We start from the raw sequence: 14,097 nt of genomic DNA on the forward strand, positions 1-14,097 counted from the left end.
CTTCCAACACTGGTACTCGGTTGACTCTAGCCCAAGTGGACCAGCCAATTGACAAAAGGGGCCCCACCCAAAGGTCGCCTGTCTACAGGAATTCAAGGCCAAAGTGGTGTGTTAGGGTTGGGCCCCTCAACCACCAGGATCCTCTCCTCCCCTTCACGGGTTGCCACGCAAGGCAAACACGTGGGTGGATGTTTAGATCCCAGAGAAGGTAACCACACAGAACAGAACCTTCCCCCTGGGAGGTCTCCTCACCACGTACAGGAATCCACACTGAGGGGATAAATTATATATATTATAAAAAAGATAAATGAAGAAACTAATCAGCACATCTGAAAGAGAGAGAGAGACACTAAAAAAGTCGTTAAAACATAAATAATGATAAAATATAATAACAATTATAGAGGGAAAAAAAAAGAAATAGTAGAACAATGAAGATATGCAGAAGATGGAAGACAAAATACATCTGGAAATGCGAATCTTTACATTTCTATGTACAAAGGAAGAAAAAAATACTTCATATGAATTAAGGATGGAAGAAGAGAGAACATTACTAGATTTGGATGATGAAAAAAAAATAAACATTGAGATGTGTAAATATGATGACAAGAAGAAAAGAATTAAATATATAGTGATTAATTAAAAGATTTATTTCAAAATAAATATTATTAGAAACTGCATTTGAGCCAATAATCAATATATGGAAGATATTTATAGAGGAATTATTTCTATTCAACATTTACTATATAATTCTAACTCTGATTTTTCCTTGAACTCTTTGATGGATCAAGGATGAGCATCTCACCCAGTAAAGTGCTTTTCTTCTTCTGTCACTTGTCCATCTTCTAAGTTATATTTGAAGGTATGGGTACTCCATCCTTTACATGTCTTTTGTTAAATCATCTATAACACTGGACATTGTATGTATTTAATTTTTCAACCCAAATAATGATGTGATAGTTCTGTAAGACTTCCAACAGAACAAGCCAGCTTACAACTAGATGTCTTTCAACTTTAACCAGTCATAAAATTTAGGTAAGAGTATTGCATAATAACTTTTCAAGCTTTTCACTGTTATCACACACAGGCATCATGGCAATGTTTCCTGGCCAGTTTGAATGACAGATACAATTCTCAGTTCACACTGTGGTAAAGCTTAATTTAAATCCTTTATACTGCTTGCTAGCATCACATTTACTGTAAAATATCAGCAAGAACAAATGCTCATCTTTTTATACACTTTGATAACAAAAATGAAGAAAAGCCAAATATGACAAATATAACAATATCGCATTTATAAGTTAGTATTTTAATTTTGAAAACTTTATACCAATCATGACCAAAGAAGTTTTCTAAGACCTTCACTTTCTGCCATTGAAACATTCTGGTGATTTACTGATGTTGATTAAATACATAACTTGTGCAACTTATAATACATTAATTGCAAACTGCCACTTTGAATATTCATCATTCCCTGAGTTCTCTGTTCACTTTTTCCCCAAGTTTCCTGTTGTTCATTATCTCTACATAGTTTTCTGCAACTATTTCACTGTAATTGAGAGTACTAATTTTAGTATTATTTTTCATATTTTTGTTTCACAAACCTACAGCAGAAGTAGGTAGGTATTTTGTGCCAAAACCTAGGCAGATATTCTCTACAAAATACTGCAAGTGTCCACCACCTTTTTAAAAAATTAACTATTTTTCACTAAAAGTTGATTTATGTGGCTATAAATACATAATATATGCAATGGTGTTGAGAGTGATTTCCTTTGCACTTGACACTTGTTAAATGCTTGTTTACATGAAACCTCAGGCACAAAAACCATACGTCTCAGTAAATAATAGCTTTACTTAGAAAATCCAGTGCTGCAGTAAGCTGTTGAAAAACATGTAACATTGAACTGAATGCATATGCACTCTGTAGCTTAAGATTTATTCTCCATAAATGAACATAAAAAACTTAAGAAATAAAATAATTAAAATTGTTAAAGATGCAAATAGGGATCACAAAAAAAATTCAGAGGCAAGCTGAATAAAAAGACGTAAATAAACAGGGCTAGAAATAGTCTCCATATTACTTTCTCAAGCTACAAATCTCTATTTTGAATCCATGTGTACAGTTATAATTTTTTTTACTGAACTTATTTCTGTAAATTTTTAATGATCCCTATTCATCTTTTTTAAATAAACAATTTTTGATTATCTACAATACTTTTCAATTTTAATGAAGTTAAAATACAGATTTCTAGTTTAATAAAATAACTTGTATACTATTTCCAGCCTGGTTTGTTTACTTTTTTTACTAAATTTATTTCTGTAATTTTTTATTATCCCTATTTCCGTTTTTAAATAAATAATTTTTAATTATCTTATTAAGTATTTTACTCATAGTTTGTTTCACACAGTTATGGATATTGTATTTATATTTTTATAATAAGCCATTACTACTTTATACATTATATACACAAAATGCTCTGCAGAATCATTTATAATTTATAAATTTATCCATAAGTTTCTCTTTCAAATTTTCAAAGAGTTTTTCACATTTTTTATGCAGATTTAGAAAGCTTATAGGCACAGAAATCAGCAAACAGAATGCACAAAACAAAGGGGTGTATCCTATAATGATAACAACATGCATGTTTCTCACTGGAGTGAAAATTAAGAGAAAAAATGATGTCTTCCAAAATCCACCATCAAATAAATGAAAACGTTAACATTTGTGTAATTCTGTTGAAGTGTTTAGATGCCCTATATCATTGTTTAAGCTTCTACTTGATGTTTTTAGTTGCTTTTTTGTCAACCCTAAAGTTCCTCTTTAAATTTAACATTAGGTTCTGGCAGCAATGTTATGTAATGTCACTAAACTTTACTTTGTTATTTATATCTGTAGTCCCACCTCAGTTTACATAAATACATATGTATGAATGTTGTAATCTTCATACACTAACTACAAACATTATCATAAAACATGGTGCACACTTCTACAGAACTCCTCATTTGCAATCATTCTTTGAAATATATAAAGAAAAATAAAATATATGTAAAGATAATATAAAGGAAAATACCTCACATGATTATTTAGTTTAGATACATTATTTATTTAAAATTCTGTATGTTGAACAGCAAAGAAAAAAACCTCTGGAAATACCACAGTTTTATAATACATCGTTATACACTCTTTATCCTTAGCAAAAACTTTCACCGTTTTTAGCCTCCACAGTACTCTTAAGCACAGATGCATTTGTACATCTTCTAAGTGATAAAAGTAAAAAAATACCAGCTGCTGTTGGTACATTAAAATATTTGTCACTAATATCTAATTTTGATACACAAACCTACAAGGCTTAGCTTAACTTCTTGTAACTACAAGTAATGACACGAATACTGTTCATGTCAGAAGCAACAAAAACATTTACTATATCTTATCTTATAGTGGTTTTCATTCACTTGTTTCATTGAATATAGGCTACTTTCTTAAAACTAATATCTTAAAATAATACTGCTAGTTATAAAGCTGAATTGTACTAAATTTGAGCTGTTTTCAGGTTGAACAGATGTGTTTAATAAAATTACATTATTTACAACAGGTGACTGAATACAGATGAGCCAGTGATATTTTGTTCTTTAATATTTCCGACTTCACAAAACATCTGAACATGCCTAGATCCTGATAAAAGAAAACAAGTAAAAATCCCACAGCAACATTTCTATATTTTAATAATGCTCTGAGAGTTAACTTTTGAAATACACAAAAAGTGAAGTGAAAGTACAGAAAAGGCTGCCCATAATGTACATGAAAATTACTTTAGTTTTATTGCTGAAAGAGAGAGAGAGATTGTAGAGAAAATTTATATGTAGTTCAAAGTTATTCATGAGAACAACTTGACTTAAAAAAAACATTATAACATTTATTGAGGCTAAACATTTTCTTGCATATTCACAATACTTCACTTCGGATTTAGAAGATTTTATCTTTCCATAGCACTTGAAATACGGCAATTTATAATCCAGTTGTAAAATCCACTAGCTACTGGATAATACAGTGATCTGTTGAACAATGGATGAAGAATATGATATATCATGTAAAGTACCTTCTTTTCAAGAAATTCCTTGACATGTAATGTAATGAAACCAACAACTACACAGTCTGGTTGCATAAAATAAAAAAAGAAATTTCAAATACATACAAGCTTTGCAATATATTCATATAATCAGAACACAAACAAATTATTAATCTGTTTTTAAGATGAAATTATTTTGTGTAAGACAAAAATCTACAACCAAGCAAGGGGCTCAAAAATAGCAGAAACACTCATTTTTTAGTGCATCAATTGATGCTTTAATGTTTGCCTGTATGATTTTCGATGTCACATAATGAAAACAGATATTGTATATAAATTTAAATGATGTACATATTACACAGTGATCTACATTGTTATATATGCATGAGTATGTGAGGGTGTATTTATGCTATTGTCTAATACTGTTTTAAATCACTATACAATAACTACAGATGTTTAATACTTCGTACACAGGTGGGATCAAAATACACTCCCTGAATTTTAACACAGTTACATTTAAAATGTAAACAACTTTATTATGAATCTATGCCAATAAACTTAGAATCAGAACAGTGTTTATAATTCAAATTTTAATATAAGTTTTAAATTATTAACATCACAGGAAAATATTTAAATTCTCAATGTTTACTTCTCCATATGACTTTTCATTCACTTTGAATTACTCAGTTTAGACTGTCTTTCTATCCCTATATGGTCTGCTGAATTTGGTGTAAATGACAATTTATACACACACAGGTGAGACATAAATTTACAAATAAAGTCACACTCTCCTATCACATTCTGTCATCCAAAATGTTTAATACTTTTCTCAGACATTTAATATTGGATTATTTATAATCAAAAGAAAGAAATGGTTTTAATTTACTGATATCTATGCAAGGCTAGTTTTTTTCTTATGACAGTTTCTGACCTATTCAACCAACAGATCCACCGATTCTATCACTGAGATCACTTCGACCAGTAAGGGGAGTTTAATCCAATTATAGCTTTGTAAGAAAACTGGTTATATTATAACAATTTGAGGTCATTGTACTTACTTATATGTTAATATTATGTATTCTAAATTGCATATTTGAATTTAGAAGTATTATTTTTACCTGCTAGAAATAATCCTACCAAAATAAGGGTTAAGTTTTGGCATGATTCAATAATCAAGTACAAAAGCCCACACTTAAGTACTAAATTTGTTTTTATGTATATTTTACATTTCTTGTTATAAAAGTAAAATTATAAACTTAAGTTAGATGAGAAATCACAAATGAAAAAAATTAAAGGAAAAATGTCTTGAGAGGTATGCATGTGAACTGCTCGTGTTATGCAATTTTATACTTTGTTTACCATAATTCATGGTGTGATATCATCAATGATTTATTGCTTTATTATTCTTGTTCAGTAGTCAAAATGATTTATATAATTAAACAGTAAAATTAAATAAAATTATTCTTGAAAAGGTCAGAAACTTAAAGATTTTAGAATATAAAATGTAGCTGTCTGTAACAATCCACAGTCACTCTGGAAAACACTGTACTTTTCATTTATTTCATATTTCTTACGTTTTGATACAAATTATTTTGCTACAGTTTGTGTTAGGGTACAGAAAATAAGAGATATATGTATAAAGTTTTACACACAAAAAAAAAACCAAAAAAATATTTATTTAGCAGGTTCTAGAAGCTATCTAAAAGAAACATAAAAGTGTAAAATGGAAAAAAAAATACTTTTATTCTTAATGTGAAAATCACCTTGTACTCAGGCTATTCAGAGTCTGAATTCAAACTAACATTTTAAACTCACAAAATTTTAGTAAAATATTTTATAGAAAAAAATATAATAGTAGCTTGTCAAGTTTTGTGAAGTTATACTTAGTCAATTTGGAATTATAGAACACATTAATTCTCCAATACAGAATCAGTCAGTGGACTAATCTCATGCTCATAGGGCTAATGGACAAATTACTTGCAATAGTTTGATAAATGATTTGCTCCAAGGGATTTTATTCCATAATTTTGTATGTAGACATTAATACACACACCAATAAATAAGTATACTCAAATAAGCAATATCAAATGACCAAAAAAACCTACACTTGAATGATGCAGTTTTTATTAATTTGGTCAAACTTGCAAAGGTTTAATTTTATGAGCATCAACAACTTGCAGATGTCAAAAACACAATGACTGGTATAATACAGACTATTTATCATAATAAAATGATAAATACAGTAAAAATATTACCGATGGAGATAACTTAAGTTCATTACCTCACTGCAAATTTTAATAACTTTAAAGAAATCAATAACAAAAAAACCTAAGTAGTTTTAATCATCAAAATTAAGGTGATCACATATTTTGAGTTTCATGAATTAGTTTTAAAACTAGTTATGTAATGATAAGAAAGAATCAGGAGATTCTGAAAAAATAATAATAGAATTTTTTCATCTCAAGCAATAAATTCTCCTTTACCCTTTTGACACACAATATCTTACAAATTCAGTATCTACAGGTTCTAGCTGAATATTTTTAACAATATACTTTTTACATCTTTCTAACCATACAAAATTGCCAGCAAGCACTAGCAGTTCCTCTGTATTGTTTCAATGGAGACACTAAATATTTTTAACAATATATTTTTTACACCTTTCTAACCATAAAATATTGCCAGCAAACACTAGCATTTCCTCTGTATTGTTTCAATGGAGACACTGAAATATTTTTTAACCAACTGAAAAATGCAGCTTTCTCAATAGTTGTTGGTTCCTTGCATTACAATGACTAATGGTTCTTTTCTCTTACCAAATAAATGAACTTACTTTATAAACAATTATTTTTCTAACTAAAGATAGATTCCGTTGCTTTCTCCAGATCCCAGTTGTAAGAGGACAAGGCCACTCTAGCTCTGTGCTGAAAAGGAAAATATTATGTTCAGAAGGAGAAATATACATAAAATGTTAAAACACCTCCCAACCTGCTGACAGTTTTCACAAGTGTTCTTACGTGGTAAATTCATTACAATAACTAATACTGACAAATATTTTTTGTGGTAATACATTTTTTAATATCACTATAACTATACCTTTGTGAAGTATCATGCTATACATATTTAAAGTAAATAATAAATAAAAGTTTTACTACATTAGTTTGGCCTATCACATAGCTGCTCTCAATCTAGGTATTATTTTGATTAATATGTTGTAAAAGAGGCTACTTTAAATATCTATAATTTCAATGTTTACTTTATTTACTTTTACATAAGTCATTAGATGACTGTATCTAATAAACATGAAGCAAACCCAAACCATAAAGTGGTTTGTAACCGTAAATACTTTTGCTTTCTTGGTAATGCCTATCAAGTGTTTTTAAAATACATAATTTGAACATGTATTATTTCCATCTTGTGCAGGAACCATTACTGGTTCATTTAATATAACAGATTATCAACAAATGATGCTGGACTACATGCAATCAACCAACAAACAGAAATCTTAAATACATATACAATGAATTTATTTTTCACAGTTAAACTTCTTAATCTAAACCTGAAACATATATAACACAAAACTTAATTAATCAATCTTCCAAAACAATTGAAAATTTGGTATTCTGTAAAAAACAACAATAAAAAAATTTGCACAACTATCACACACACACATAAATAAAAATACAATATGACAAATGTTACAAACAAAATTAAAATGCATTTGATCATAATAAAGACTATATATTTACTTGTTTGCAATATTATACAACACTAATACTGTATGCATCTACCATAAAAAATGTAATCATTTCTTACCTCATCCACTCCGATGTCAACCAACCTTTTTATTTTGGCATCAAGCTCAGGATAACTTTTAGGTGCTATAACAAATAATAAAGTGTATTTATCTCTATTGCCCAACATCACATAGCACAAAGTATTACTATTATAAAAATTATTACATACATATGCATACACAAAAATTATTTGTTGTGTAATAAGAGTGTACATATAAAAAGAGATAAAATACTAACTAGGAGTAAAATGGCTTTAATTTGTAGAATAAAATTCATACAATGATCCTGATATGCCATCTATCGCTGATTTTCTACTTTTAAACTCTCGCATGTCAAATCAAATCAGACTTTAAATATCTGTTAAAGACCACAAATATAAGCTCATTTGACTTTCAAAAATATATATATTATTCAAACACACTTTTGGAAGTAATTATGGAAATAAGCATGTGATACAAATATAGAATTCACAGAATGAGTAACTGCAACAGAAGAGTCAACTTATCATCAACACAACACATTAGAAAAAATACAAAGAAAATTATTGTATGATGCACTTGTTTTAGACAAAGCAGTACATGTTATTTTATGCTACTATAAGTTTATTAATAAGCAACAAAAAATGTTGCAAAAATTAAATATGATGTAGGAAAGGCAATGCTAAAAAGGTACAGAAACAATGTAGGAAAGATAACAGAAGACTATATAAAAATCATTACATATGCAGCCAAATCTTTCCAAGAATAGCTTTAACTTCAATTAAATTAGAGACAAAAAATATAACCATGCGTAATAAATACAAGATATAAAAGACAAATTGCTTTTTAATTTATTAAAAATTTTACACTAACAAATATGATTTTTTTTAATGTGGAAGATCTGTGATGCTTATTCAGAGTTTGTCAAATTTTGTGAATATATACATACAGTATTAAAAGTTAATAGCATCAAAACTATAGACTATAAACAAGTGCAAAGAGCTTAGGAGGTTGGTCACATTGAGAGAATTAATAAGTGAAATGAACTAAACAGGGTCCAATTTGACCTGGATGCCTTGCACCTGCTGCAGCCCCTAAAGGCCAGCCATGTCTTTTTATTATTTCTCCAGATAAATACATGTGGTAGAAATGCATAATAATATTACTGTTGTACAAGCTGAGAAACTCTTGATAATGGGAATTAACTGCTCAAGGAAGGTTATAACCCAACTTTAGTCATTATTTGTATGCATAACACAGTAATAGATCAAATGCAGCAGCCATTTCTTTCTCAGACTATCCTTACATATTAAGTGCTACAATGCTTAGTGATGTACAAACGTTCCTTTCAGTCAAAGTTATGTGCCATTTGATTAACCTTCTTAGATTCTATACTGATCCATATAACCTTAATAAACATTCATACTGAGTTCATGTGCAGGGCAAGCTGTGGTTACAAGTGTTCCCTTGGTCTCTTTTATCTTCTCATTACATCTTTTGCATGTTTGGAATCACCTTCTTGCTAGAAGATAAATCCCTTTCCAACAAGAAGTGAATAATATGACTGATAAAATTTTCTAGTACCACAAGGACATAAATTTGGTCTAATCTTCTAACATCATTAGAAGAGATACAGCCAACATCTGTACTTATCCTTCAGGATGCTTCAGTAGATGTTGTACATTGATCATTATGTCATTTTTCTTTGCCATCAAACAAATTATTATTTACTATTCCCAAACAATCTGTTTAGGATTGTTTTTGTAAAAAGCACACACTCTCAGTTTTCATCTTCTCATTCTTTAAAGTCTGAAGATCATACAGCCTTTTGGTTTGATTATCTTTCAAAATAGTTTTTGAGCAGTTGTATATCTGCCAAGGTCACTTTGTGCTAATGTGCATCTTAGTGTTCTCAAATTAACACCTGAAAACATACTTTTTGGTAGGTTGCTAGCAACATCTCTTCTGAAATGTCATATCACTTAAAGAGCATAAATAAGTTAAACACGTCACTAATGAAGAGTGTGAGTTTTCTACTTACATTACTATTAACAATATTTTCCTCACATACTCTCTTTACAGCTTTCATACAATGATTACTGAAATATGAAATGCTATCTCAAGCAGTAATTTGATGTTTGTTTTCTGTGCATTTGGCATGTAGTATTTCTGTCTTGAGTTGATTGTTTGGAGCTTTATGGTGTAAAGCAGCTAAGCTCCCTGTGCCAAACAACCATCAAAAATGCAAAAAGTAAAACTCTGTGAAAATTTAAAAAAGCACAAAAATCAGGTAAAAAATTAATTAAAATGAAAAAAGGTAATGATATGCAAAAATTTAAAAAAACAATCACTGGTGATGGTCAAGGGTAAACCCTAAGAAAATACATGTCTAAAATGGTTCCACCACTCACATTCATAACAACAGCACAAAAGTATAATATGGGTAGTTAAGATCTGAGTGAAACACATTGTTGGATCAGTCCTGTATAAAAGAGAAGAATGAGTCAAAAAAAGACTTTGACCAATGCATAGCCTAGACAAGACAGCTTCCTTCTTCCAATCTTTACAGAAACTAGATGGCCAAAGAACTACAGAAATTTGATTTGGAAAAGCAAGTTATGAACTTGCTAACCTCAAACTCACTGCCAACTGACACAAAGCTATATCTTGATCATAGGACCATAGTCCATATACAAGACAAGCACAGCTGTAACAAAGCACAACAGACTTAGCTGTAGTGTTAGCAAAGTAGTTCCCACATATATATATATATATATATGGACATTGCTAGGTATCCAGGAAAAGTGGAAAAAATGAATTACAGATAAAATTGGGCCAGTCATGTCTGAATATCTAAAGAAGGTGACAATTTGTGTAAGGCAATTCCAGAGACAGGAGAAAGCTAAGAGAATCAGTGTAAATAGTACAGTTTGTTTACTGCATAGCTTCTACATGATCCAAGGCAATAGAAATAGTATACAGCTTAGCAGTGAAGAAAGAACCTGAAGAGGGTATCCTGTGAGTAACTACCAAGCCACAACAAACCATGGAAGAGCCCATGGAGTCACCTGATTTCAAACCATCAGTGAAAACTGGAACAGAAAAATGATTCAAAAAATCATTAAGTAAAAAGAAGATTACCAAAGAAAGATTATAGGTGGAGTAATAGTAAGTCATGAAGGGATGGGCTGATCATCATCAGACTCAGCAACATAATCCAATGACAGACCCAATTCAGCGAGTTGTGCCTGAATATGAAGATCAAATGAAGGAATGGTAGAGCAAATCTTACTGAGAAAGGAAAGACACAATCCCAGATGGAATGCTGTAGTAAGGATAGAAACTTGGTACCAAAAAAAAAGACAATGTTGCAAATGTCTGAAAAGGATGTTAATGGAATTCAATGCACATACTCTGACTAGTGAAATATTGTGAGCTTGTGTGCAGAACCAAACCCCAAATGGTGTACAGAATCTAACATTTTCAAGGCAGAACTGTAGGTGATAGACCCTTATTCTAGCATCAAACACTGATCTGTAGCCCTAAAGGTGGAAGAGGAAAAGCAGATGCTGTTCAGTGTCTTTTTACATTTGGCATGAAGCTGCTTAATATAAGGAACAAACTTAAGGTTATGGTCAAAAGAAATTAGTCTTAGCCACCATGAGAAGAACCTCACCACTGAGATGGAGCTCCAGATCATGGTGCAAACCCCACTGGCAGCAAAAACGTTTTACAGGATGAGGTAAAACTGTTTGCATGATCCACATCAATAAACAAATGAGAGTAGTCTGAATCTGCTGCTCAATAAATCTCATGTTTGAGGATTGATAAGAAATGAGTAAGTTGTCAACAAAAACGGTTGCTTGTAACAGTAGGATGAAACTGATTAGTGAGAGCATTGATTTTAATACTGAAAAATGTTACACTCAAGAGAGACCAATTATTGTGTGAAGACAGGGTCAAACCCACACAGACTTTGAAACTCAGGTCATGTAAAAAGTTGCAAATAAAAATGGGTAAATGACCATACAACCCATATGAATGAAGGTCACACAAAATGCCAAACCTCCATATAGTGTCATAAGCCTTCTCAGAAGCAAAGAAGACAAAGAAGATTTTCACCCTTAAGAAAGGCTTCCCTGATTGAGATTTCAAGATAAATAAGGTGGTCCACAGTGGAGCATTGTCAATGAAAACCACATTGGATTGGCAAGAGAAGATTGTTTGATTCAAGAAAACAAGCAAAAGAATTATTAACCATCCTCTCCAAAACCTTACAAAGACAGCTACTCAAGAAAAATTGAATGATAAATAGAAGGTACCTTGGAAATCCTTCATAGGATTTGAAAAAGGGGAAACAATCTTGTGTCATGTATCTGGAAAAAATGTTTTCCTGCCAAATCTGGTTAAATATATATTTTTCCAGCATGTTTTATGTACATAGTCAAGTCAATACCACAGAAGATAAATATAATGACTGAAAACAGGCAATTTACAATTACATAACTGCTTCCATATTGAGGCTCTGATGTTGATGGTCTCATTCAACCTTTTATCAGTGAAATAATTCAAATTAATATTCACACATGTGCATGTGCACCACATGTTCACTACTAGGGAAAAACATGAAGGGCTTGTTTAGAAGTTTGTCACCATCAGATATTATACAATGTAATAATCAAATAAGCAAAGTATGAAAAAGACCAATTATAATACTGACAGGAGAAAGTTATCTCCTAAGACTTTTCTAAAACCATGGCATAAAATTCACATTTTTTTCAAAACATTCCAGACCTTGTAAATTGTTTCTGCAATTTTCCAAGACTTTCAAAACCTTTTCAAACTCTGCTAAATGGTCAAGAAGGGCAGTTCAACAAACAGCACCTTTGGCTACAAAGTCTTTCTCTGGTTCTTTGAACTGATTAATAGGATGGACTGTAACATTTTTTATGTGGCTAAATCTAAAAATGTGAAACATATTAAGTAGTATCACTAATCAAACTTTACATTGTTTGACTTAACCATGAAGCCATGGTCATCCCATACCAAGTGCAATATCAAAATTAATCATTAATAAAGGGAAATACATATAGTATTATGAGAATACATTTTGGCAATATTCCACTTATTTTGTGTACAATTCTAAATGGAGTAAATTAAATAATTTTAAACTACTTCTACTTTCAGTTGAGAACTTTTAAATCTTAAGTTAGTCATGAAAGCAAAAAATACACATACATGTAGCTTGTTCCAAAATAAAATGTAAAATATTTCAATACATTAATAAGAGTCTAATGAAAAGTTTCAGTACATTGTAATAATGTTTTAAAAACTTTAACTTAAAAAGTAATAACTTTCTTATGTTTCATAATTTTTTAATCCTTCTCACAACAAGATTGAAAGGGAGACAGAATTATGCTGCTCACTAACCTTTCGAATCTTGTCCCATATGATTTTGGAACTGGTGGTAGAAGAGATGCTGATTGTAAATTCAATCAAAGATTCCTTCTGGTTTTGATGTCTTACCTGCCAAACATATGCACAGGCCCATTGAAAAGTGATGCAGTTTAAAAGTGTAGAAAACCTATGAAAGGTATCCCAGGCTCATTTTTGAGCCTTCCATGCCATGTGGTAGATAGGATTCCACCACGGATGAGGATACCATGAAAAATGTGTGTGTTTGGATAATACAGTCAGTCACTGCTGCTACACAGTCATCTATTGATGGTTTACAGATGATGGAAGGATCAAGTTCTGTGAGAGCAGTGAAAGAGGACCAGTTTGCTTGACCTAGCTTCCCCAGGACACGTGGTGTCAACCACGGTCAGTCTCTCACAAAATGACAGGAAAATTATCACTGCCTCGTGGGTTACTGTCAACCCTCCATGAAAAGTGGGAGAATAATGAAGGGGAGCAAACTGAGAGATGAATAGCAGTAACAGACTGACTAGATGCATGAAAATAAGTATTAGAACCAGTACTTAAGAGAGAAAGGTTATAATCTAAGAGCACATGTTCTAAGAAGCATCCCTTTTCATCAATATCAACACCATCCCAGAGGTGATTATGTCCATTAAAGTACTCCAGGATATAAAGGGGGAGATGACAACTGTTAAACGAGAGCATCACGGTCTCTTCACGAGACAGGTAGAGAGAACAAACAGTGATGGTACATCCCAAAGAAACATGGATGGCTATGGCCTCCAAAGGTGTGTCGAATGGCAAAGACAGAGTAGATACAGGCTGATCAACAAACAGTGC

The 14,097-nt window shown here is 31.2% G+C and overlaps 1 protein-coding gene across 5 annotated transcripts in view; it reads right to left on the minus strand.

The window, feature by feature from the left end:
* Positions 1 to 3,077: 3,077 nt before the first annotated feature.
* Positions 3,078 to 14,097, minus strand: part of LOC143225917 (ubiquitin-conjugating enzyme E2-22 kDa-like) — a 37,875-nt gene continuing 26,855 nt past the window's right edge. Inside the window, exons 5-7 of one of the 5 annotated variants that reach the window (XR_013014197.1) lie at positions 7,878 to 7,942; positions 6,895 to 6,980; positions 3,078 to 3,670 (exon numbers count right to left, since the gene is read on the minus strand). Coding sequence is in view for 4 of the 5 variants with exons in the window: in XM_076456147.1 (XP_076312262.1) it covers positions 6,914 to 6,985; positions 7,878 to 7,942 (137 nt within the window). In the remaining variant the exon portion in view is untranslated. Of the gene's footprint in view, positions 3,671 to 3,703; positions 4,051 to 5,603; positions 6,986 to 7,877; positions 7,943 to 14,097 lie in introns of those variants that run through there. The other 4 variants (XM_076456147.1, XM_076456146.1, XM_076456148.1 and 1 more) reach the window with 4 other exon arrangements.

Source organism: Tachypleus tridentatus, chromosome 9, assembly GCF_004210375.1.
Source record: "Tachypleus tridentatus isolate NWPU-2018 chromosome 9, ASM421037v1, whole genome shotgun sequence".
Classification (NCBI taxonomy): Eukaryota; Metazoa; Arthropoda; class Merostomata; order Xiphosura; family Limulidae; genus Tachypleus; species Tachypleus tridentatus.